This window comes from Parambassis ranga, chromosome 14, assembly GCF_900634625.1.
Source record: "Parambassis ranga chromosome 14, fParRan2.1, whole genome shotgun sequence".
Lineage (NCBI taxonomy): Eukaryota > Metazoa > Chordata > Actinopteri > Ambassidae > Parambassis > Parambassis ranga.
The window spans coordinates 3,361,095-3,388,645 of NC_041034.1; the positions used below are offsets into that span (position 1 = coordinate 3,361,095).

The 27,551-nt window shown below is 43.0% G+C and overlaps 1 protein-coding gene across 1 annotated transcript in view; it reads left to right on the forward strand.

Annotated features, from left to right (window-relative positions):
- Positions 1 to 27,551, forward strand: part of mcama (melanoma cell adhesion molecule a) — a 42,483-nt gene that overhangs the window by 6,091 nt on the left and 8,841 nt on the right. The window contains exons 5-14 of the mRNA XM_028420904.1: positions 22,774 to 22,907; positions 23,111 to 23,336; positions 23,431 to 23,501; positions 24,123 to 24,210; positions 24,426 to 24,605; positions 25,275 to 25,402; positions 25,935 to 26,082; positions 26,297 to 26,412; positions 26,707 to 26,848; positions 27,168 to 27,298. Coding sequence (XP_028276705.1) covers positions 22,774 to 22,907; positions 23,111 to 23,336; positions 23,431 to 23,501; positions 24,123 to 24,210; positions 24,426 to 24,605; positions 25,275 to 25,402; positions 25,935 to 26,082; positions 26,297 to 26,412; positions 26,707 to 26,848; positions 27,168 to 27,298 — 1,364 coding nt within the window. The remainder of the gene's footprint in view (positions 1 to 22,773; positions 22,908 to 23,110; positions 23,337 to 23,430; positions 23,502 to 24,122; positions 24,211 to 24,425; positions 24,606 to 25,274; positions 25,403 to 25,934; positions 26,083 to 26,296; positions 26,413 to 26,706; positions 26,849 to 27,167; positions 27,299 to 27,551) is intronic.

Consider the following 27,551-nt stretch of genomic DNA (forward strand, 5'->3'; position numbering starts at 1 on the left):
TTACAGAACAGAAAGTAAACACGACGGACAGGCTGCTTAACTTGATGACATTATGAAATATTTTTAACAAACAAAGCTTTATCCTTGTGTATTCCAGGGCTTTTGCTTCTTTGTGTGTGTGTGTGTGTGAAATCAGACAACTGACAGCCCTCATTAGAACTGTAAGCGAGGGCAGTGTTTGATTGGCGAGTGTCGTCCAGTCCCAGTTCAGCTACCTCTTCTGTGCCACGGGGCTCCATTGTTTTCAAATATGATGAATGAAAATGTCAAAGTGACAAGCGCCAAAACTACACTTTACTCTAGCGGCCACTAGAGGCTCGTCAAGAGCATTGACAGTAAAAACTATGGACAGAGCTTCCGTGACGTCACCCGTTTGTTTCTGAAGAGCCGTTTTGAGGCTCGGTGGGAGGTTCCGGGACGTGATGACCGCCGTCATGTTGGCAGCGTCACGTCCGGCAAAACTCTCAAATATGGACAAAGAGGGGGAGCGCGAGCGGGGTTTAGGGGGGCGGGCGATCGTTGGAGCAGGAAACTCGCGCTGTGATACGTCAACTGTCTGTCAATCAAGCGACAACGCCCATAATTATGCGTAATTTTAAGTCCGAATACAATTAAAACGATTAAAATTCACCCCCCGTACAATCGACACTAGAAGAGAACCTATCAGCTGAGACCAGAGTGGTTTTTTGTACCAGGCTGTAAACATGTTCATTTCTGCTGTGAAGTCGTACATTTAAACATGGGAGTCAGTGTCAGAACTTGTAGTTCACGCTGTAACCACTGGGGGCTGGCTCCAGAAGCGAGTCATTTCCCATAGACTCCCATGTTTAAATGTACGACTTCACAGCAGAAATGAACATGTTTACAGCCTGGTACAAAAAACATTCTGGTCTCAAATGATCAGTTTTCGTCTAGTGTCAATTAATCTGAATTAAAATTACGCATAATTATAGGCGATTTGAGTGACAGGCGGTTGGTGTATCACAGCGCGAGTTTCCTGCTTCCGCGATCACCCGACTTCCTCAACTCCGCTCGTGCTCCCCTTGTCCATATTTGGAGTTTGTGACGCTGCCAACATGGCGACGGTCGGAACGTCCCGGAGCCTCCCACCGAGCCTCAAAACTTCAGAACGGGTGATGTCACGGAAGCTTTGTCCATAGTTTTTACTGTCAATGGTTAAGAGGCTTGTTGCCCATAGTTACCTATGTTTATGATAATTGTACAGGTATTTATATAGCTTGCCAGTTTAAGTTGTATTAAGGCTTATCAGGTATTCATTATTAAGGGTGGTGACTGCCAGCCTTTTGTCCAGAAGACACCGCCACCGTTTACCTTACCTTATCTTAATACACAGTGTATAGAAAGTGGCTAATTTTCTTGTCGTCTTGGGTCTTTTCTCTGAACTTTCTGATAAAACATAAATACAGATTAGGCCAGCCACAATGTTGTTATTGGAAGGAGGCATCAAGGTCTTCACCCTCTGGTGAAAATAAAATATCTATGTGTAACAGCACACACACCAGATAAATTGAGCTAGCTTCTGTGCCTACAGGCAGAGACTGATATAGAAGTTCTGGTTAGATGACACACTGCAGGGAAAGGTTGACATTGAATGGTGTTTGAAACAAATACGTTTATCTGTTTGAAAAGTCTCATACATAACAACATATTCAAGCAACTGTTTAATGGATGAAACAAACCTTTTAGAGTCTGGATGTTGTGGCTCACCACTCGGTGAAACCTCAGAGAAACAACTCACGTAGTGATTGAAGTGATTTAAGGTTGTGCGGTGTGGGAAGCACTCTGTTGTGGGATACACTTCAGTAATGTAAATTTGCATGAATGTTCTGGATATGATTGCTTGAAATTCTTAGTGATTGACGTGGATTAATGGATATTCTAAAAGGACGATGATGAATGACTTCTTAGAGTAGCACAGTTGTTGACCACAAGGTCATACTGAAACACCCATACATTAATATGACCCCATTGTACAATTGTGCTATAAATAGAGCTGTGTTTGAACTTTCAGAGCAGAGTTGTTTAAACAGAGATGTCACTCATGAATGTTTGTTCATGGTCATAGTCATGCTTATTGTTCATAGTCTTGCTTCTTTTAGTCCGATTGTCGTTGTTTGGCTTGTCGTGTTCACACATTGTGATAACCAGCATGTAAAGTAGTAGCAAAGTATTCATAAATGAGTCATAAGGTATCCCAGTGAGTCATCCTACTAGTAAATAATGGCTGGTCTCCCTGACCTCCTCTTCATCCCACTCTGTGGCAGACTGCCTGGGAATGCCTGTGCTCTGCTGCTGCTGCTGCCGCCGCTGCTGCTGCTGCTAGGCTTGTCTGGACGGGGCAGGAAGTGTGCAGCTGTTGGCAGCAGTTGTTCTTGTGGGATTAGTGCATTTGCCTGAATGATAGCTGGGCATGACAGCCATATAATCTAATGTATTGGCTCATTGTTTTCATTAAAGAGAGTGCGGGGGTTTGATCCCCTGTAGTCTTATAATGGTGCCTTGCTGTAGCATTAGACATATGTCAGCTAATGCAGGTCAGTAAAGGGAACAATCGGATACTATAACGCCCCTTGGCATTGACTCTTTTCATTACTTGAAATGAATATTTACATGTGAGTTTTTGTCTATGGACTGTAAATTCAACGGTGTTTGAGCATGAACACGGTTCTTAAACACCAGGAAGGTTTGGTGCACGCTTCAATGAAATATATAATCTTCAGCACAACCATGGCTACATGTAGAGAAAACTTTGAATGTCTTGGAACCACAAGAGAAACCTGCAGATCAGACAGACTTCAGTTTGAATGTCTTTCTTGAAGAAAGGGTTCAAAGACCCTTGTCCTTCTCCAAACCATTGCCCCAACTTGTTTGGCTATAAAGTATTCATGGTAGTATTCAATGTAGGCATTGATTTTTAAGACGTTGGAGGTTATCAGTGCTTTAGGTTGAACAGTTGTTGGTGTTTGTTGTTCTGGCATCTGTTTTTGTTTTAAAGCCTATGCATGCTCCGAACATCCAAGACGTGTTTTTGTAGGAAATCAAAGACGTAGCTGTTTAGCTAGCAGGAGCAGCGCTGACATCCACCCTTAAGCCTAAATTGAAAGGTTTTCAAGGGCCTTGTCTTGCATGTGTAGTGGATGGTTGATGTTTGAGTGGGATTTTACAGCCAACAGCTGCCTCTGTAGTTGTAGTTTGATCCCGGGGCCTTTTGGGAGGGAATTTCTCATGTATCGACTACCTCTGTGGTACTGAAGAGCAGCTCAAAACATTCTTGACTTGTGCTTTTTATTCAAAGAGCATCATTCAGCGCTGTGAAAAAAAAAAATCCATACAGTGAACAATCCACCCCCAGAGAGGATGGGACTTGAAATGGTGGTGTACACAAACTTAATCGACAAGAGGAATGCAGGAGATTAGTCATGAACATCCGTGTTTATGTTTTACATTTTAAACATGTTTTATTTTACATTTATCTATTAAAAAATGTACTGAAAGTGCAGCAAGGTTACATGCACCCAACTTTTCATGTTGTGCTGAGAGAGTGCTCAGAGGCTTGCCTTTTGTAGAGCCACTTTGAATCATAAGTATTGGATTTGGCTGCACTGCTCGCACAGCATTGATTACCTGTATACAGTATTGTAGAAGCAATGTGAAGGATGTAGATGTGTGCTTTCACCCAGGTGTGCTACACACCGCCGTATCCAAGGTTAGGAACGTTAACCAGAGTTGAACATCTATGTATACCATGAAATGGTTCTTAGTGTTATTTTATATAGCCTTAAATGATCATTTAGCAGCTGAGTGGATTTATATTTAGCAATAGCACTAAACCAGCTGTCATTTTGATTTTGTCGCGCATTATTTAGGCTAAATATACCACAGTAGACGCGTATGTGAGACCTTCTTTCGTGTTTTCTATGGCGTGTCCATGTGTGTAGAATAATTCAGTCCTGTTCTTTGTTTTAAAAATAAGACATTCATTAGTAGTAGTTCCGTCTACAGCGGATTTGGCCATTTGTCTCTAAACTGTGCCCAGGCAAAAACCGGCCATCTGTACATGAAGTCCCTTCATATTTAGAAGGCCCATCTGTGGGACACATGGCACTCTCTTGGGCCACAATCCAAGCTTTGGCAGCAGTCCCGTCAATACCAGAGGGACAGACACACACAAAAACCTCCAATATCGCCTTCATTGAGAAGCTTTTCTTTCTTTTTTTTTCCCCTTCACTTCTCTGCAAACAGAGCTTAACCAGCAGCTGCACACACCTGACGCCCGATACATCGGTCAAGGCACATTCTGGCATGAGGGCAACAAGCTAGGGCTCACGTTACAGAGAAATTGTACACCACAATGGTCTTTGCTTCCTTCCCGCCTTTTCTGATCCTTGCCCCCCCACTCCACCACACACACACTGTGTCTCCACACACACCTCTCTCATGCCCCCTTCTTTGCATTCTGACTGGACAGAGCATGGGAATATTTACTTTGCTCTTGTTTATCTGAAGCAGCAGGAGCACACACGGGATGGCAGGATTAACTCAGATGTGTGATATAATGCTGGAGCAACAGAGTTTTAATTTCCTCCAACTATTAATAGTGTATATCTAAATCAGTATAAAGATAAAATGGGAAGTTTTTTAGATACTCAGATAATTAATTCCAACAATTTGATTTCAGACCAGTTTAGTTTTGGCTTGAAAGGTGGTGTTTTTCTTTTACTTGGCATATTACACACCCTGGCCAGCCATCCTAATTCTTCTATTTTACATAAATAATGAGTTTTTGTAGATTTGAGTTGGATTTCTGGGGGCAGTACCAGCAAAGGTAGAATAAACTGCCTTTGGATACATACAGAATCACAGAGAAACGTGACGTAGACCAAGCGATAACCAAATGAGTGTTAACATTAATCTGTGCAAATTAAGAAGCTTTGTTTAAGGGATTTTGACTGCTATATTTTACTCCGGAAAGAGTATTCTATTAACTCCTGTAACTGTCTTGGTGGCGGTATGTTTGCTGTTAAGGTAAAGTAAGGTTCAGTGTGTTTTATAGCATTAATTTACCTTTTGGACATGTTAGCAAATGCAGCCTGCATCCAGCACTGCTGAAGTTGAACTTTGATGGTGGAACATTAAGTGAAGCATTAAACCCACATGGAAAGCTGTTTGACTAAGTAGTTGGAGGTAGACGCCTTTTTTTTTTTTTTTTCCAATGTGTTGGTAAATGTCAGCACACCCTGATCGCCTTGGCTCACTAAAATCAAAGCCGTGCTGCTTTCAAAGGTTATTTAAGAATTACATTTGGCTAAAAATAAACAAGATTATCTGGCATCCAAACAACTTTAAATGAGGGATGGCGGTTATTTGTGCCCCCATCAGCACACAGGCCTTGTATGAAGTAGATCAGATAAACAGTTGTTGAAGTGGGTTCTATAGAGATTTGGTCATCATTCACAATACCAATACCAGTAGCTGGTATGCCATCACTATCATCACTACCCCAGAAATAGCGCAGAGTTGCCAGAAAAAGCCATCATCTGCTAACAGTCCATAGTAAGAAGTCTGATTTTGGTGCTGCTAATATTCAAAATTACATTTGAAATTTCTTGTATCACTGTTTCCAGCTTCTGCTCACATTATCCTGATCTGAAGTTTTGAATAAATCAGCCTGGGGTGCAGCATCGTTAAAGCTGCACATTAATCAGGAAGGTTGTTGATCATAATTTGCTGCTAAGGGGTCCTTAATGAACTCTTCCTGGTGGGTGGAAAGCACAGATTCCCCTCTTACACCCTGAGGCGAGTGTGAAATGTGACCACAGGACGATGTCATCGGTTAGAGGTTTCACTTATATCTCTTTAAGCCCGTCCTCTTGTAATTGATAGGAGATATGTGTCTTCTTTTGAACAATGCAGATGCCATCGACCTTCTCCAGTATTTGCTCAAGGCTTCGCCTCCAGACCACGGCATTGTTCTGAGGAATGCCAAGTACTCTGATTCCTTTTGTTCTTAGGGTTCATGACAGACTGCCAAAACAGCCACTGTGTCAGTGTCTCTTGCAGAAGCCCTAAAAAAAAGAGCCTGCTGAAACATATTTTGTGTTGCATGTAGTCCATTACTCGGATTAAGTTGCAAAGTGATGTCATGACGGAATATGACGAACGTAACAAAATAGTAAATACAACACCTATGGTCTGCGTTTGCATGACATTTAAGGGGCAAAGAGCACTGAGGTTAAGTTAATACCTGGTGGGGAAAGTGATTAACAAGCATCACGAATAAGATATGTGGCACAAAGCATGGTGAGGCAGGCTGGGTGTGTCTTCATCCACTGACAGACTGTTGCTACTTACCCTAAAGAGCCCTGTTTAAACTTTACAATACAAAGGCTAGCCATAGATTTAGCTAATCTAATAGGTAGAGAAAGCACCTTGTCAAATGCAGTTTCCTCTGCGTTCATAAGCAAAAACAAGTGTCTTTATTTATGTACCTCCAGATGAAATGTCTAAAGCTGGTGGTGGCTGGCATCGTGCCAGTTTCCTGTCACATAGACTTAGATTCACATCTGCTGAATTAAAATGAAATCGGTTTGAATCCAGACTGACTTTGATGGTGAGAAGACATCTCTGTGTTCTGCGTGTGCATGTGCAGATGAATATTCATGACGACCTCGGGGCTAACCAGACCGTTCTTTCATGCTGTTTGGCTCTTGCTAATGGGCTGTGCCATGCCGTGGATATGGCATGCATCTGTCAGTGTTGTTCCTCTGTTTTTTTTCCTTACTGCGTTCAACTATGCAAAAAAAAAAAACCCTCAGGTTTACATCTTAACATGCTGCTAACTTGATATATTAGTTTTCTTTGTGGGTTTGTAGCCTTTTTACCATAAGAAAACACCCTCAACGTTATGTGCTTTGCACAATAAACTTGTATAACGGAGTGATGCGGAAACAGCATTGCGAAGTTCAGTCTGTAATGTAATGTTATCCCAACCCCTGCGGCTCAACAAGGGCCAGATTTAACTCGCATTTCACGCTTTGAATGGGACTCTCCCCTTCAGCTGATTCATAGTGCAGGCTAATTATTTTTTCTCTTTTGTTTCTTTTCTGGTGTTCACTTGATGGTTGCAGGGCATTTGTTTGGCAGATTCCCTAGAGGGATGATCTTTGTTTAAGTGTCCCCGAGGAGCAACAAGCGAGGCAGAAAACGAGCTGGTTATAGAAAACCAACGGCAACTGTTGATCGGACAACGGAATTTATCAAAAATATTCATTTCTCTGCAACATAGGACAGTGAACATTCATAATCTACAGTACTAATGCCCATAGTAACTTCAAACAGCTGAGGGATATGGTGCTCTATCTTCTTAATTTAGGTATTGGCCCAAGGTATTTGGCTTTTGTAAAGCGTTTTACAGATCAGAGCAGTAACTGTGTCATAGAAATTGCTAATAATATCCCTGCTTTTCTGCTTATTGGGCAAAAAATGACTATGCTGAAGATGGATTTTGTGCACAAATGTGTTTAAAAGTTGTTAATGAGGTAAATGAGGGATATTGATTTTCCGCAAGTATCGCCCATCTCTGTTCACAGCTAGAGACTTATTTCAGTGTCAAGGTTATACCCAGCTGTACTTATCACTGTGCCACTGATCCACTGAGGTTGAACAAATGCAACCTTCTGAAAGCACACGGTTCTCATGTACAGGAATAAGAATGAGAACCTTGTATTTCTTCACTATCTGTATGCATTTTGTCACACTCAGTGCAGCTACCAGAAGTCATGGGGTCGATGTGTGGGAGGAATTTCAGTCTTGGCAGTGTGCTGAATTTGAATTGGACAAGATCAAACAAATGTTCCCTTGAAAAAAAAAACTGAATGTAAAGTCTTCCACAGTGTGCAGACTGAGTAACTTGAGCAGTTTTGGGGTAGATGTTTAGTTATAAGAGGAGCTTTATGGTGATCCGTTGTGGGCTTTGTTGTGAAGTGTCACAGATCTTGACGTGGATGTGGTGATAACAGGCTTTGTTCACAGATAAGAATCAGACACTGAAGGGTGATGTCCAAGTCCCAGACAGGATTTATTAAAGAGCCGTGGCTCAAAGTTGACTTTTGGGGCAATTTAGAGGCTGCCAGACACAGTCAGTGTCTTTTGAAGACGTGTCTGATGAAAGCTGTAATGTGATCTACCTCTGCAGCTCATGTTTAGGGTTTGGAATCTGCCCCGGAGGGGGCGTCTTCTTCAACAATTTAAAGAATAAAGACACAAGCCTCGAGCAAACACTATCCGGGACTCTGTGAAACCTGGACCGAAGACTCCCTGAATTACCATCTGTAATTAGTTCAGGATGATAAAAGATGAAGCCCTGTGGTTAGCTGCTGGCAAGGACCCTCCTGGTTGATGGAGAGTGTCCCAAATTTTAGGGTGTTTTTCTCTTTACTGTATTACACATAATAAGGTTATTTAAAGGGTCGTAGTTCTGTTTTAAACACTACTCATACAGTGACAAACCTACCTGCCTGGTCTTCCCCCCCCCACTGATAGACTGATAGACCAAAGCTATGTTAATGAGGAATTATTTTTGTGGCTGGAAAAAGTTCAATTTAATAAAAAACTTGAATCAAAACCAAATGAAGATGACATGCTTAACGTGACGGATTATCTAGCTCTGTGGCAGCCAGTATTTTGCTCCAAACTAATTAAAATGGGTATCCACTAAGACAGTACAGCCTGAATTATCACTGCAAAAATGAGTTATGGTTGCTAAGTTGGCTCTGGGTGTTGAACGTTGTCACACATTGCCTTTGTGCCCCTATGATGTCAGGATGTTATCTCATACAGCAGTGAGCTGGGTTTGGATAAACTATGAAGCCAAATGAGCCTTGCAGGTTGGCTTCTGTGACTCTGATCCTTAACAAACTGACAAAAACCTGGAGTAACCCAGTGCAGTCTTTGTGCTCTGAGATGTGCATTTTGTCTCTCTAAATGCACTTCTCAGCTCTGACAGCTGAACGAACAGCAGCAAAACTGTCCATTGTCCCTCGAGGTGGAGACGAGAACATGAATCTCATCTTAGCCAAAGTCTCCCTGCAGCTCCTCTGACATCAGTCGGTGAGAGAAGCAGACCCTGGTGTCAGACTGGCCAGTTTCTCCACATTAAGGAGGGAGGCATATGAGGTGGGTTTGGGCATCTGGTGGAGACACCTCCCCCGTAGAGACTGAGAGACCTGGATTGCCGGGGAACAGACGTCTGCCCTGCTTGACCTGTTGTGAAAGTGACTCTGACCTTGTTAAGTGGAAAAAAATGGATGATAATGTGGTTCACAACCGATAGGCTGAAGGGCCATGCAGCTTTTTTGATGAAGGTGGAGAGCTTTCATGTTACGTTAAGAATAGTAAGGAAGACATTGACTTTTCTGGTCCGCCAGGCTCATGTTTCAGGGGTTTTATCTGGTGTTTTTCTGCTAACAAGCACAGACCTAAGCATAGGTGTCATGTCCCTGTGACACAATAAGCCAACAACAACCTTTTTAACAAGACAACTGTAATGTTGGGTTTAACTGATGCCCTTTTGTCAGTACCTACCCCACAGCAGGTGCGTTTTTCTCCCCATAAAAGAGGTCCTGCATGGACAGTTTCACATGCACCAAAGTGTGGAGCATCATAAAACAGCCCATTAGTTCCTGCAGTGCAAAAACACACGTTTCTATTCCCATTATTTGTTGCACAAAATGCTTAAACATTAGATTGTTCATTATGAAAATACAGTGTACCGATGTCTACTGCTTAAAGAACCTTGTTGGAGGAAGGATTAACCTCATGTTTAAGTTGCAGCATGTCACACTCATCTAATATGCAGTCATATTGATACAACCGACCCCATCCAGGCTCCCATTGAATAAATGATGGCTCCTGAAGTGTTGCAATCATTAACTGCTTGAATCTGAAATGATCTGTTGTCAACGCAGTCAGCTAGCCACACGTAGCCTATATGAGGGAAGGACAAAACAAAGCGAGGTCTGTCCGACAACATTTTGTGTACCACATCAAAAAAAATGTCCAAATAAGGTTAACAAAGACGCAAATGCGTCGAATAAATGTCTGACTCCGCAAAGACCCCCTGCAGGCCTGGAGGAGTCATGACGCCGTGGGCTTCCTCCACCTCCAGCCAGCTTGGCATCTGCTGCCCAGCAGAGACCAGGAACACTGTTATCGACAGGCCTGGAAAAAACACTCCGGTGCTTGTTAAAGGGTACATAACACATGGCTAATCAGAGGCGGAGGAAGCAACAGCTCAGATAATAGATAATTAATAGACTGTGGTCGACTTGCAGCAGCTTTCAAACTCAATTTGTTTGTTGGTTCTTTACTTTATTCTTCTTATTGTCATTTAGATCAGTGGTTTGTATGTTTTTAGGCAGCATCGCGTGTTATTACTGCACATTTTTTAGCATTCTATGTGTCATAGTTTCTACTCAACATGCCATATAAACCCTAAGAGTGAATGAAAACAAAAACGAACCCCGGTCCCTCTCTCTTCTAATATTTGGCTCATTCTCTGTCAGTGGCACTGCAGTGATTTAATTTGTTCACTTATATATAAAGTTGACCGACTTGAGAGATGGTTTAAAGCTGTAGTTGCTCCTCTGGGCTCCAAAAATCACTGCATCCCGCGCTGAGTGACACTGACTTGTAAAAGTTTGTAGTAAGAAAGCTCTAAGCCAAAGTTCAGATGACATTTTTAGGCTTTTTCAGCTGCTCTGTAAGACTTTCGTTTCAATGGTGAGTGAATGTATTTTCATGTGTAAAATCGGCCGGGTGCTACTTTAATGTGAGGCAGTCATGCTGTCCACAGAGCTGCACAGAGAAGCCTCACCTCAAAAAAAGAAAAGGAGACTTTAACCTACTTTAACTTTCTAAACTTCACTGGATGAACTTAATTTTTAATTTTTCAGCTTTATTCCACCCCGATTCAGCACTTTTCAAAGGCTCCGTATTCTCTTGTTCTTCCTCTTGTTGCTCTCATATGTTGGACTCAATCTGCCGTAAGCATTTGCTGTAAGCATTTGATCATCTCATCATCTAAACGTAGCTGATCGATCGCGTGCGCATGTCTAACAGAGCAGAATCAATTCTTACAGGCTGCCTGTGTTGTGCTGATGAAATATGTTCAAATGGTTCTTTTGCATAAACTCAGGAACTCTCATCTAATGGCTCTGATCTGTTTGTATATATAACGTATTTATTAAGTGCCTTATGTTGGTAATTGTGCTCCATCTTTTGTCTTAACCTCTGTTCAGGCTCTGTACGGCTGGCTGTAATTCATTCTCTCACTTCTCTCCTTTTTTATATGTGCAGCAAAACCTTTTTATATTTGCCTTTTAAAAATCCCACAAACTCAGAGGACTTATCCCACTGTGGGATGTGTTGCATCAGAGACGCTGCTGCTTGGGAAAGTGTCGTAATCAAATCAGTTCAATTCAATTAGAGAAAAATAAAAAGGCTCCAACATGCAATGAGTGTTTCATCAAAGAGAAAACACTGCTCTGACTCGATTAGGCAGGTCTGACTGGAGCACGAGGAACAAACTTAAAAAGCCTGTTTACAGGATTTTGATATAATCGGAGTTAATAACACTCCATGTGTACCGTCTCGCAAAGCTGTCCTGTGATAACAGTTGGGAGCTGCCGGAAAATTCTCTAGGTCGTCTTAGCTCACAGATCAAGGCCGCTGGTCTGGGTCTTTTGAACTTGACATTTCAAAAGGGGAGAGGATAAAGAGATGCTTAAATATCAAATCCTCCTCCGCTCCCTCAGCCCTGATATTGGACGCTGTTAAAAGATCAACCGCACTAATCAAAGAGGAGCGTTGTGAATGAAGGATTTTCCCTGTGTGCTGGCCTGTGGAAGATAATTTATACATGTTTCAGCATAAAAAAACTGGGTGATCTAACTTTTGTCTTATGGGCACTGTGAATATAGATTCTTTGGAAGGTGCAAAGTCCTTCAGACATGTTGATTTGTCTTTATTGGTGTCGATTCTGGAGAAGGAAACTAAGCTAGTTTAGTCTTTTTTTATTTGTATATCCCACAATTTATTTAATTTCCAAGACACATGGACATTTATGATAGTCTCAATTATGCTATCTTTGTTGGTAGAGCTCTTATCTCATCGTGCTAGCAGGGGATGCGACATCTAATAACATTTTTCCACCTTCTGTTTTTAATGTTTTAAACTTTTCTATCTTCATCGTGTACCTTCATGGTCAGTTGCTTGTGTGAAGGACACTTTTTCTGACCAGTTATATGAATATGAAAATGGGACAATCAAGAAGAAGATTAGAGGAAGTACGACATTTGTTATAGCTGCACAGGTGTGTGACAGTAAAGGATCAACAGACAATTCATTGTGTGTGGTCCTGTGATAACACACACTAAGTTACCCCCCACCCCACATCTCTTTTCACACACACACACACACACACACCCCTATTCGCCCTCCTTCCCCCTGTCTCACTACTCCTACAGTTCTTCCCACAAATCACTTGACAAATGGGCTGCCCACAGGTGTTGTTGGCTGCCCCCCTCCGTCCCCACGCTTCTTCCTTTAACCATGGGAATGGAGGCGACTTTCCTATTATTCACAGCTGCTTGTGTCAACGTGAACCCCACCTCCTCTGTCCTCCTCCCCCGGCCGCAGCAGGACACAGGGCCACCCGACGACTGGGAATCCAGTCATAACCGCAGCCCTGGCTCAAGGTTTTGGCACGCTGCGGCCCAGTGAATAAAACCAGTGAAGGATATTGTCTGCCGAGCCCTGAGAACTGGAGTCTCCCAGTCTGGAGATCAAGATAAAGTAGGCGTTGAGCTGCTCGTTGGTCTCATATCAAACAATGCAGCTGGTTATGAGTTCTGGACACAGATGTATCATTGTGTTTGACATTGTGTCTGACCGACTGCATCTGATTGAGCGAGATGGAGGCGAAAGTGTTTATTACTTCCTGGAGGCGAGGACTGTGTGTTTTGACGTGAAATACGGGGCACGTTTGTTGTGAAAACACAAGAGTTTTAGATCTGTGAATTGTGCCAATAAGACCATGGTGAAGGTGAAGATGCTTCGAACCTTGGTCTGTTTACATGCACACACACACACAGGTTATTGTGAGATGTCGAGAAAATGCTGCCTTTATGTAATAATAAGCACAAAAATTGAATTAGTTGAGCTGAAGCGATTAGCTGATTAATTAGTAGATTAGCAGAAAATGAATTGCTCGCACTAACCTGGAAGTCAAGGATAAACTTGTGTTATAAATGGCCGTAGCAACTAAATCCCACATGTGCTTTTGTTTGCTCCCGTTCCTCCTCCCTCCTCCATAACAAGTTTCCCTCCCCCATTCTGTGATGCTCGCCTCTATCCGGGCCGCAGGCTCCTCTAACCTGCCTGTAATTGTCCTTCACATCTGCAAAAGCCCACTGAACAAATGATTTACTTGATTCACCAGACAAAACATTGACATCTCAAAAGTCTAATCTGAGTCTGAAATCTTTTTCCTTTTTTCTCTGATGCTGTGATTGAGCAGCGACATGTGGTTTCCAGTGGAGGAATACATTCATGGACCATCGTCCTATCTGAGGTTTTTCATCGCTCTCAGCAGATGTGCGTGCACGTCTGTTCAAACGTGGCGTCAGATGTGATAAAGCTATCAAAGCTGATCTCAGCAAAACATACATCAGAATCTTCTTGTTTACAATCACTTCTAAAAACTTTTCTTTGGTATTGCGGGCAGTGATGTAATGACAAAAGCACCAAAGCCAAAAATACTCTTTTTGTTTTTTTTGTGGTCGGTTTGTACTCTTGTTGGAATTCTTTGGTTAAAACACATTGGTGCATTTGTTCAAATACCCACACAGCTGTTGGCTCTCGTTGTATCTGGTAAATGAGAAACTTGAGCATTAGGTTTTTATTAGTGGCTCTGTTATAGTTTTACCACACTGTGTAAAAATATACGAATGTATTTAATGCTTAAAAATTGTCCATTTGTTTTCATTTATGAGCACCAAAAATAAAAAAAAAAAATAAGTTCCCAAGTTAAAGTGCATGGGACTATTTTGAGTTTGGCCATGTGTGAAAGCACTTTTGGAAAAGTAATCCCATTTACTGAGCGCTCATGTTAAAGCCATCAGTCAGATCTTATAATGATAGCTACCAAGAAAGTCACCACGGTGCCAGCAGCTTGACACACAAAGCCTCTGTGATTTAGGACCCCAAAGGCTGCGCTGGGTGTTTGATTAATATACTACTAGGAGGTCATGTATACATCTGGTTGTCTAATAATGTGACAAATGGGTGGACAGACACACAGCCTCTCTGATGGGGATGGTGTGGGTGGAGCTTTACTGTTCACTTCCTGTCAAGTCAGTCGGCCATGTCGTTAGCTTCTTCCTCCCTTTGATAGTGACTGACCTGTGTTCAATCAGCTGATAACTGACCATTTGTATACCCTTGCTTGTGTATAAACCCCGGGATTGGAGACTTTATTTAGTGTGTTATGATCCTTGTAACTGAGCCACAACTGGTCATCACAACTTCAGCCTGTTTTCTAGTTTCAGTAGTTCAGTTGCTGCCCTTGAATGCTGTTGGATTGTACTAAAGATGAGCATATAGTTTGCATTTACACACATGTATTTATTCATCTTTTTCACCTGAGTATTTGTCTGTATTTGAGCCAAGTTTCTGTCACACTTTTCTCTGGGGAATTTAGGGGTTGAATCGGATCAGAGACTGAAACCTCATTGGACCACTGCCCATTTTTATACCCGTCTTGTTGAGAGCGAGCTTGGTTATTATGCGGGCCTCAACTATTTCTTCACAGGATTGTGCCATCAGATTGTTAGATAGTGTCCGAGCATTGCCTTTTTTTTTTTTTAATGACATGGTGTGTCAGTGGGTGTGGGGTGTTAGAACTCTAGGACTGGCCCGGGCACAGGGAGTAGCCTTTCCTCCTCATTAACACAGCAGTGCACCTGTGATCACTCTGATATTCTCTTTGAGAGCATTAAGGTTCTCAGCAGGGGGATTTGGGTGGGGGGGCGGGGGCATTTTGATCCCCATGAATTGGGTGTGGCACGCCTGCCTGACAGCTCGTCTCATGTCTGGTTGATGGGATAAAAGAAGAGCGAATGCACAAATAGACCTTTGTTGTGGGACCGGCTTGAATTCACACAGATAAGGTACAAACAAATATGAAACAAACACTCATTTAGAAGAGTGTGAGTTCTCTCAGTGTGAGTTGTAATCAGCTGTTAAAGCTAATTGTGTAAAATTTTATGTAAAAATGTAGTCGACTCATCAAACATGAAATTAGTGCAGAAAACATTCGACTAAACAGATGCGGCCTGACTGCATAAATGATTATGTGGTGAAGACCAAAAGAATTACTCGATCATTAAATTTTTCTGTAGACTTTCCAGCTTGTGTTATTCTGCAGATTAAATGTAAATACAGCTGTGGGGATTTGTTTTGTACCAATTACTTTTTTTCTTCAGGCGGAGGAAGAAAAAAAAAAAGCAGAAGAAAGTTTGTAAGCAGCTAGTTTTATTTAAATCACATCCGAGCAGTGAGTGGTGCAAACAAAACAGATGATGATAATATGGTGGCATCAAATTATGGCTGTACAAACATTCACACATCACTTCCTATTCATTGTCTGCATGAGATGCAGGATTTAAGAAGCGTTGGCGTGTGGAGACTGGCTGCTCCTCCTTATGGATGTAAACTTCCATTATTATTATTATTATTATTATTATTATACTAAAATAATGAAACCTCCTCCATGAATTGTCAGTCTGTAGTGACAAGCATGAAGAAACTTTTATTAGGAAGTGAAAACCTATTAAAGGGAATGCTGTTCCTGCTTCTTAGACAAACTAACCCACTAACATCTGGCTTTTGTCTGCAACAGGAATGGCTTCATTTGGCATCAACTCCTGAGCCAAATGACTTAATGGCTTTAGCTGCATTTGATGGTGATGTAAACATGCTAATTTTAGCCCCTTTCCTGGTTCACCTTTGTCAGTAAATTCAGCACTAGAAATCCAAAGTAAAGCAGAAAAAAGTCATCCTCCATGCTGCTTTCTACTGTTTATTATCACTGGTTATGAACTGTACCCTGGCGAGCACTAGAGTAGGTTCTCCAGGATGTCACTAAATGGGAATGGAAATGTGTATACATGCTAAGAGAGTGTAGAAAGAGTGTTTAAACTCTGCTGTGACCTGTCAGTGTGACCTCATTAGCCGTTTTGGCTTTCGTGATAAGTGAAGTCTGCACGGATAGGATGAAAATTGCTTCCTGATGGTGTGTGATGTGTTTTTAACTTCTCCTCCTGCACTTGTAGCTTCTGTATGAATGCATCTATCGAGTAACTCGCAGAATGGGACTGCAGGAGTCGTCCTGTGGTTCTAGTGATTTGAAAAAGTATCATATAACCAGTTTGATTTTGGACCAGCCACCCTCGCTTTGTGTCACAATCCTCGCTCACCGACAACTAAAGCTTGACGTGCCAAAAAAAATAGCAGATTATGCCTGCTGCTTTTGTGACTTTTTGGCTGCTGGAGATTAAAATGGAAGTAACTCATCCAGGTCTTTGTGCTGGACGGCTGAAGGAAAGCTGATTGTAGTTGGCACCTCGTTCGTAGCTTTCAAGGATATTCAGGGCTGTGATGACGACCGCAGGGACGGGATAAAAAAGGGCCTTTGTTTGGAGCGCGGCGGCAAGTTGGCGTGCTGTCGTCAGAGGTTTGATTGGGGGAAAAAAAAAAAAAGGTCTCCTGTTTATAGTGTTAGAATGACAGCCAAAGCTTCATACCTGCAGCCCCTCGTACTTTAATGTCTCGTCTTTCACACACTTTAATATAAAGCTGGACTCGCTGTCATTTCTGGATTCTGTCCTCCCCCCTCTAGAAAAGGTGACCTGACATGTTAAATTAATGGATTAGGCTTCTGAAGCCCAGTATATTTAGTTACATTCCTTTACGGGCTAGATGTGCTGCGTTCTTGTGGTTAATGTTTTCTCCAAACATCCCATTTAGCAGGAAGTCTGGTCATGTATCCTTGAATTGATATTTATGTTTGAAATGGAAGCCAAACAGAATTACAGTCAGAGCCCCCCCCATCTCTCCTGTGGTCAGTGGAGTATTTCTGGGTTGTTGACCTGCATTTGCTCTTGTTCCCAGTCCAGTTACTGTTACGAGCACAAGGATATATGCAGTTATTACAGCTGGAAGAAGTCAGTTTTTGTCTAAAGAAAGAATATCTAAAGTTGTATTTTCACTGCTTAGAGTTCACGATAAACCGTGACCACAGGCTAATTTGTTAAATTGTTTTTGTTCTATTCATAGCTAAAGGACGCCCCCCCCCTCCCTCCCATGATGTAGGTACAGTGGTTAGCCTATTGACCTTTAATTATCCATCCTGTGGCTGCAGAGCGAGACCCGCGTGCCGGCAGCCCTGCAGCTCCGTCAGGGGGTCTATTGATGGGGTACTGGGTACCGAGGAACAAGCAGCCCTTCACTGCTGAACATCAGATACAAGCATAAATAAAACATTCATGTTGCTCCTTTAATGAAGTCTCACCCACCGGGCGTGGTGATGAAATATTAATGCAGCTGCTGAAGAAACTTGCTAACCAGCGGGAATGATTAGCAATTCGTTCAAAGCCAGAGATGTTGGACTGTTTGTTGGAAGATGATGGCGAAACAGTTGAGAAAAGTTGAGAAACATATATCTGACCTTCATCTCCAGGAATGGAAGGGGGAATGTATGGGAGTTAAATCTCATGTTAAATAGTCACAGATTCTGCAGCATGGCTACATGTAGAGAGAGCCTCTGTCCACAGCTTCAAAGCTATATACATTATGAAAGAGAGCCAGATTATACAAAATGTAAATAAGCTGGAATCAGCTGGTGCAACATTTTTCTGGGGGAAATAAAGCTTCTTTTTTACATCTTTTGCAGAGGATTTCTTTTTTTAAAGCCTCCCGATAAGTCAAATATTCGCTGAATTTTTGTCATGTGATGTCATGTGACTCAAGGTTTTCTAGTTTCATTGAGGACTGTAGAATTTCTTTTCCACTTTTTTCCACTTGTTTGTGTATTTAATATTGTTTTGTACTAACCATTCATATTTTTACTTGATCACTACTAAGAAGTTCTGATCAAATATGATCACGTTCCACACTTAAGCCATTTCTATGGTAGCTATGTAGGCTTTGCCGGTAGCTCCATAGATGTCTTCCAGAACCAGAACTTGAGTGTACAAGTGAATCCACAGTGAAGGGGTTTTCCCCACATTAAAAGGAACTTGTGACAGCACGGTTGTTACTTATTACACTGGGCATTTGCTTACTTTCACCATTATCTTAAGATCTTTACATCCTTCTTTTTCTCTTAACTTTTTGCTGCAGGGCCCAGTTAGGCTGCCTGTGGTGCACATGAAGTTGTGTGTAGATTAAAGAGTTTGCCTCCAGATGCTGCTACCTTAATCAGACAAAGTTTACAGATTGCTTCATTAACAGCAGTGGATTTCCACTTTGATCACCTGTTCAGTGAAGTCTGAGCCTTCTGCTGCTCTGTGCTGAGCAGATACTCTCAGTTTATACGTTTCTGTCATTAGACCGTCTCCAACTTTCCTACATTTGGTGCAGGGTGGAAAGTTTCCAGCTTGCTTCTTGCTCATGCATCATCCTTGAGCTGAGGGTCCACCTGGGCTCTGATCATGGAGGATCATGTGCGAGGTCCTGACCTGAAGCTGTGTCATGCTCCGCTGCGTGAGATTACAGAAGCATAAAGAGGTTCCTTTGAGGAGATTTGCAGCACTTCCTTATCTCTGTATGTGTGAAAGAATAAAGCTCGGACCCATCGCTGTCACCGACTGTCACCCAGGGAACGGGCTGCTGGGAGATTTGTGCCAGATGCTGCTTCTGAAAGCGCAGGAGGACAAGGAGTGCTCATCTCCACTGTATCGCCGTATGCTTTCAGCGTGTGTGCTCTTTGATGTGAGTAAATGTCCCCCAGGTGTTCAACACCACACCAGGGTTGCGTATTGAGAAACCCTCCTCCCTGTCATCCACACTTACATGCTAGCTCTTTACACCCTGCACTCTCTGAGGGATCCTTGGTGTCCGCACACAACTTTTATTCAGAGACTCTGAAACTCTTGAAAATTCAGTAATGCATATCCTCTTATATATTTCCTCATAAGCAGCTTAGGGAACGCAGATTTTCTTTCTGAAAATGTATGTATGTGGAATAAAATGTATCGTATTTAGAAATCTAAAATGTCTTTAAAACCTGGGCGACCTCTAAGCATTCAAACCCACATAAAGACAGTCAGTGTGTCCTTCCTGACCCCTTAAAATCCCCCTGATATGACCACTCAGGCTTAATTGAACATTTATTACTCAGCTTTTTATGTTTTTATAAGCATTCAGTCTCATTTCACGGCTCACCGGGCATGTGAGGGATTAGGAGCGAGTAAATGAGGCCGGTTTGTTGCGTCAGGTGATTTGGACTCTTATCAGTGGCAGAGCTGCAGATCTACTGGAGGCCCTAAGCTGACAGCCTTAGTGTAATAGGGAAGGCAGCGATGGTGACCACTTCAGTTAGCGTCTGAGGGTATTGTCCGTGCACATAATGAGTGACTGTACGCAGAGGATGTCATAGAAGGAGCCCCCCCATTCATTATGTCCGTTATTGTCCCATTTGTATTGTGAGAGTCTGATTCAGCTAGTGTTGAATGAAACAACGCTCCAGTTCAGCCATTCCATCAAATATTGAAATTCATATTTTCTGCTTGTGTTCCTCAAAAACAGAAAATAAAATGACAGTTTTCTCTTCTGAGATTGATTGATTTGATTGGCTGAGGCTGCCGTGTGATGCACGGTGACTGACAGGCCAAGTATTCTTTGGAATGGACACGCTTATGAAACAGTTTCCAAAGTGGGGACCTCCCAGATGGTTCTGTGTAACAAACCATCTGGGAGCCATGCTAGCTTTGGCTCAAAACATTTCAGGGTAATCTTTCAGTTTATTAGTTCATTTGAGAAGTTTTATCTTCAACAGAATAAAAGGATTTTACTGAAACATGTTTTTTTTTTCCCATTTTCTAAAAATAAAGGCAATATCGTCACAAATCTGTTTGAAAATAAACATTCTTTATAAATGGCGTACTTATTAATGCATCCTTCCCCAACGTATTGATGTGTACGTCTCCAAAGAATGCTCCAAAATATTATTCGTGTAAAACTACTGAATGTAAGGTGTTGTTAACTCGACCCTGATTCTCAGAGGAGACATAAGAAGACGAAAAGTATGCAGGGAATTAATACTATCATTAACCATAGCACGGTGTTACTGTTACTTACAGTACACTATGGCTTGATTAAGTAACAGATAACCTATCGACACATATACTTCTAGCGAAGGAGCTAATCTGTGTAATTGCGTGTTGTCTCTCGCCATGTCCCCTTCTGTCGTTCATCCCTCTCGACAGTCATTTGGGGTCTTGTGCGGTCACAGGCCTGATCCTGTCAACACTTCCAAATATTCTGGAGTGTGTGTGTGTGTGTGTTTGTGTGTGTTTTCTGAATGAATTAGCTCAGTATCATCCAGACACAGGCAGCAGACGGCCACAAATGTATGCCCAAGCACACCCAGAGCCAGCAGATCTGGTTGGTTGTCAGGGTCCATAGATCATGGGTCATGTGTGTTTGTGCTTTAGTCCATGCCGCATAAAGTCACAACAGGAACAGATAAGACCGGTCCCAGGTTGGATTTGGAGGCCAAATCCGCAGCAACCCCCCAGTGCTAATCGGATTAGCTGAAAAGTTAGGAGCACGGCCCCAAAGAGACACAACATTTTTTACACTGACTTCTGTGCCTCTGTAATCTGCCACTCCTCTCAAAGCCGCTCCACATCGTCGTTGTCGCCGTAAACAACAACTTGAGTACAAGCTGAACTGTTTTTAACCTCTGCTTCAGATGGAAAAGCATCATTCGGCTGGGTGGTGGGTGGGGTGAGGGAGTGTGAGTGGTGGTGGTGGTGGTGGTGGTGGTGGTGGTGGGGGTCTAGTCCACCCAGGTGGGGGAACAATGGCACGCCAGTTGTCTTGAAAGAATGGTTGGCTGAGCATAGGCCCAGGCGGAGGTGGGAGGGAAAGAAAAGGAAAAAAAAAAATGAGTTGTGAAAATGATTGGTGGCGAGGAGGTGGGGGGGAGATGGAGGAGCCGCCGGCTGAATGGGGGCAGCAGGGTGGCAACAGGACTCTTAAAGCTCCTTTCATGCTTGGTCTGTTTCAACCAATGCTGAAAACGCATATGAGGACACTGAGGTCCAGCTCTGGCTAATTGTTTTTCTTTTATTTTTGAAAACAAAAAAACGGGTGTTTTCCCCCCACTGGCACCATTAACTTGACCTACATTAATATCTATAAACACAGCATAGCTGGAGAAAAAATATTATACGCGGAGCCCTGCTGCAACACATTAACGCTCGCTTCACATGTTGTTTCCTTGTCGTACATTTTGTTGTGCTCATTTGTTTTGTAGTGGCAGAAAACTGATGGTTACATTTATTTCACAGCTGCTCTGCCACATAATTTCATTAAAGGGGATGTTTTCAGGACTAAAGATATCTTACTGAGTGACTGACACCGCCATTTGTTGACAAAGACGAACAAAGAGTTGGTCGGCTGTAGTAGTGCATGATAGCCGTGATAAGATGGCCTTAACTTGTCTATGTATTTTCACTTTTAAACTGTCAGTGTCAACAACTGCCCCATGTTTTTAGGGCCCATCATAGGAACTTTTTTCCCCCAGAAAACAAAATATAATAATAAGGTGGAGGTAGTCCTCCTCCTCCTCCAACAACAATAGAACAATGTTTACACAATATGAAGCAGTCTGAGCAGAAAGCTGGTGGAGGAGCAGTGGAATGCCTTCAAAGACATCATACAAACCAGTGGTCCTTTGTTTTTAGCGGACCTCAGAAATACCTGAAACCTAACCTGCAATGCAAAATAACACCTCAAAGGTTCCTACTCTGTGAGGGCAGAGGTCCTGCAGTGGAAACACAGCTATAGAAGAGGCAAAATGCTGGAAGAGCACACAACCTAATGTAGGAAATCAAAAGTTAAAAATTAACAAATGACTAAATCCACTAAAAATCCCACACTGACAGTGGGAGAGGGAGGAATGAGGAGGGGGGAGTATCTTTTACACACATTAAAACTCCAAACCAGATTAAACTAAGAAATGAGACGGATTTTTTTTTGTGCCATCCTTGTTTTCCTTTGTGAGTGGGTGAGCGGGCCCCTCTAGAACAGCCGCCAAGTCCAACATGGCTCTCTGAATCAACAGCCCAGTGTCAACTGGCTAGCCTGCATTCTCCCTATGATGCCTAGGGAACTGATTTTTCTGGCCAAGATGTGGTTTTGTGGTTACAGTCAGCCAGGCAGTAGGAAGATGAAAAATTATGCCATGTGGACAAGAAGCCCCTTTTTCTTCTTTGTTCTGCTAATATAGGCCAGCCTGACTCCAGGTTGGCCTAGAAAGTCAGTCTGCCAAAGACGATGCGTTGAGAATAAGCTCAGATTTAGAATTCGTTATGTTCATTTAATGTGTTTTGATGAATGTAGGATCACCTTGCAGCGCCTGCAGGAACCGGGCAGGTGATTTATGTGCATGTCTCTGTCTTTCAGCATGGGCCAAGGTGGAGTTGACTATGCATGAGAGTGTTGAGGTGTACCTGGGCGACACGGCCGAGATCCCGTGCCTGTATAACTTCACCGATGCCAACAACAAGCCCAGCTTTGTCATAATCCAGTGGTTTGTGGTGAGTACTGCTGGACCAGCATCGAAAACTGACACTGTCTGAAACCATCCAGCTGTTCATGTGTGACGCTCCCGTGTTGTTTTGATTCGCCATCAGGGAGCTCGGTTTCTACTTGCAACATGAAAGTTTTGTTTATCTCTTACCGACCACATGACAAAAAAAGAATTTTAGAAGCTCAAAGCTGACTGTGTGTCCTCCTTTAGAGATCTCCAGGTGACACCTCCCGGAAGCGGTTCTTCTACAGTGATAACCAACAGGCGATCGTTGACCCCAACACAAACTACACTGGTCGCATTGAGATGCATAATCGGCAGGGAAGTCGACTCAAAGTCAAGAACGTCCAGCTGTCTGACGAGAGGGATTTCATCTGCCAGATTAACGGGCTGGCTGCTGGGAATGCAGAAGGCAGAACCCAACTCAGAGTGTTTGGTAAGGAAGCCCAGAAAATAGACGCACCCTCATGTAAAGAACAAGTCTTTCATGGTTCATTCAATGTGTTTTTCTTCTTCCCCTTCTGATTCAGCTCCTCCAGAGGCCCCAGTGATCGAAGGCGTTCTTACTGGAATATCTGTGACCAATGATCTGCCATCTAAGGTGAGGAGACTTGCAACCCCAGAAGGGGACCTTCCACTCCGCTCTGCTCTGTAAAAGACACGCATCAAGTCCTTTTTGGCACTCTTGTCACAGCCGGCCAGGATGAGCTGGCAGGAAGTCAGGCAGCAGAACAACAGACAGAATTCAGTTGGTTTAAAGTGAAGTAAAATAGCCTGAAAGCCAAAATACACTGTACAGTCTTTGTCTGTAATTACCTTAAGAAGTATCTGGAAACTGCAGGTTAACAGGAAGTCCTTCGTTTCAGACACCTTTAAATAGTTAACAACCAAAACAGAACATGAGTTCTATTGGGGATTTGGCTGCATTATAATACAATATGTGTGCACAGAGAGAGGGAGAAAAAGGAGAGCAATCCTGCTCTTCCTCCCTCATTTCCCACAGGTTTTTGTTCGCATATTTCAACTTTATGCCGTGGCTAGAGTCCAACAGTCGATTTAAATGATTTTTTTTTACATGGTTCATGGAAAGGCGGTGATTCTTAGACGCTCCAGGTTTGACCTGAAGTCACGCTGCGGATGCAGGATGCAGTGCAAACTCACCTGGTGGGATCCTGGATTCACGGTTACTATAATTTGTCTGTGTGACTCTCTTCATATTCAGATTGCATCATGTGAGGCTCGGAACGGCTTCCCTAAACCCAACATCACCTGGTACAGGAACGGTGTGGCGCTGATGCCTGCAACGGGACGTAAGTAACTGCTTCTACCCCTCAGCCTCCTGGGTGAAAATCTAGAGAACATTTTTCAGAGCCACCGCCGTCTTTACAGATATGTACATCAGCCACATGTGTCATCCTGTCGTCTTATTAAAATCGCCAGATGTGCCATGATGTTTTTGTGCGTGTTGTTTTTTTTTTATGTTGGTACATTGTGACACATCTGCTGTGTTGTCATTTCTCTCCAGATGTGAATGTGTTGACCCTGGTCACCTTGAAGCCCAGTGACTTCTACACCGTCCAGAGCACGCTGGAGTACAAGGTGGTTAAGGAGGACATGGACGCTCAATTCTCCTGTGAGGTCAGCTACTTTGTCCCAGAAGCTATCAGGACGGCCGAGTCCCCCAAGGTCAACGTCATCATTCACTGTGAGCCTTTTTTTACACCACTCTTTTTATTCATACACTGTTTTCTAAACGCTGCATGTCTGTATTGAATGCTGTCCTGTCATTTATTTGCTAACTGGAAGCATCCTCGGGGAAAGTTATTTGTTTTTCAGTAGGTGTTAACAGATGCTAATGTGTTCCTTGAATATTCATAAGACACCCACATCAGGAGCAAACCTGCTGCAAGCCCACGCATCATTTGATGTTTATGTAAATCTGAGGGAAACAAAACATTTAGATCTTTTACTCAGCAGTGCCGTGTTTGTATAGTCTCTTAATAGTTAAGTTTCCAGCTTGTCATTTAAAGTGCTACTTCACCAATATTAAGGAAAGTGAGAGGCAGCTTCCTGCGTTTTTGGAGCTGATTAGTCATTTTTCTTTTTTTAATTCACCTCCGAGACCCGCAACTTTAAGCGCATTATAATAATCACTGTAATCCATCTCCTTGTATGAATATAAACAGAGTTTTGCCATGTTGTGGCCCTTTTTCCTCCGTTGGTCCATTGTTTTCTTTTTTTTTGAAGGCAGCAGAGCCAAACACAGTCTGTGCTGTCAGCATTATGGAAATGGCCTTGTAAAGTGACTTTAACAGCTCACTGAATAAGCCTGCTTAATTTGATTTTGTGTGTGTGTGTGTGTGTGTGTGTACAGACCCCACCACCATGGTGGAGCTGTGGAAGGAGTCGCCCCAGGGCCTGGTCAAAGAGGGGGATACTGTGGAGCTACGTTGCCAGGGCGATGGCAACCCCCCGTCGCCCTTCATTTTCAACAGAGAACAAGTAAGAATGGACGGCCTTTTCTCACCCAGAAGGCCCCGGGAGAGAATGGGTGACACACAGGAGACATGCAGGGAATGTTTTTGATATGCAGAGCTCACAGGGGCCCCCAAGTAGACATGAGTGTGCAGGGTCTATGAAGGCTCTGTCAGCTCTGACCCTGCAGATCCAGGCTGGGGTCTGAGACCGGAGGCCACACTGACGGGGCTCATTCCCATGTCAGACACACTCTCATTGTATGTGCGGACAATACAAAAACTCAGCTGAGTGCTGCTTCAGCTGGATGGTCTGGGACTGTTTGTTGACTTTAACTTTAGAGCATGTTTAAAATGTGTTTCAACTACTAAACCAGAGTTTGAATCCGTTTAGTAATTTTCTGAAAGTGCTCCAAAGAATACATGATGCACTAGTGGGTGGTTTAGATTAATCATCTCTCTTCCACCCACAACCTCTTGTTTTCGCAACACAAACCCAAAAGAACAGAGCTGTATTTCTTTAACACGGTCACAATAAAAAACATTTTTTTTTTTTACAGGAGCCAGATGTGGAGTTGGCGAGCAGCGGCGATGTGCTGATCCTGTCACCAGTGTCACGGAAAGACAGCGGTCTCTACCAGTGTCGCCCACAGCACGACGACGGCGGCCACGCCGAGGTCAAAGGAGAAGTGCAGCTCACTGTGCATTGTGAGGAACAATCCCACAACACACACACACAGTTGTGCACTGAATCACCGTTATGTCTGGATTTCCTGCACAGATTTCACTTTAAAAGCCCACCTTTGATCCCTGTCCTTAATGTAGGACATCTGTCTTCAGTTTCAGTCAACAGAGAAAAGTTACATAGACTCAGTGAGCAAACCCGTACCCAGATGTTGACACTGTGTCTCGTTGTCTTCAGACTTGGATCCAGCTGTTGTGGTGCCTAAAGACTCTGAGGTTATGTATAAAGACGAAGAACTGACTGCAACCTGCAACGCTCTGTCCTCCCTCAAAACATCAACTGTCTGGTACAAGGTACAACAACAATTTAGTCCGGTGATACAGTAGAGATGGTCTGTGTGGTACAGAGGGTATACACTGATGTCACTATCCCACCTCACGCAAGATATCCAGCAACATGGCTGCCTTTAGTGAGGAAACCTGTACAAATCTGTAAAAACAAATTAGTAGTTAGTTAATTATTAGTGCCTATAGAATGATAATAATAATAATAGCCAGCTCTTAAATGCATTATGTAGAAACGAAAATGATAATAAACGGTCTTTCTGTCGCTGATTCTGACCTAACTACTGTGCGTATTTACTTCAGGATGGGATGAAGGTGGGCGAAGGGAACACATTGCACCTGCATGCTGCCACCTATGAAACAAGTGGAGAGTACATATGTGAGGTGACCGTTCCTTCCCTGCCCTCTCTGCACACCAGCGGCTCCGTTCACATCATCGTCCAAGGTCGGTCACCACCCCCGTCCTCCCTGCTAAACTTAAATCTGCTAGTTGTAAAAGGAAGCTTCAAACTAAAATACATTTGTAGTGAGGAGAAAAAGACTGTTCTGGAGTTGTGGTGCAAAAGTTTGTCAAAGTACTGAGTACTGCAGTGTCTTAAATATAAGGCCTTTTCTTGGTCATCAACAGAACATTGTTCCCTTTCAAGCCTCTTTTAATGTGAAACATCTTGGCAGGAAGTGTTAGGTTCCTATTTGCCAGAGCAATAAATATAATATAAATTTTGACAAATTCCTTTTTTGTTTCTCTCTCTGTGTGCGTCTAGGAAGTCCCCAGCTGGTCGGCGTGGAGCAGGAAACCCAGCTGGAGGAGGCGACCGGCAGGATGGTGAATCTGAGCTGTGAGGCTCAGGGTCATCCACTGCCCAGCATCTCCTGGAACATCGTCGGCAGCCAGGTACTGTACCTTTCATTCTGCAGTATTTAACAGTACTTTTGAACACGCCTGTCGTTCATTTTCGACAGCTTTAAGCTCCTCTCAAAGACTTCTTACTGTTGTATTAGTGTTTGTTTGCGTCTTTATTCTGGCATCAGTGATGGAGTTGAGCGTGGGCGCTGTTATGAACCTCCTCCGCCTTCTGTCTATTCTTCTCACGGATGCAGATAACCTTTCATTTCTCCTTTTTGCCCGAAAGCTCATGCACATCATC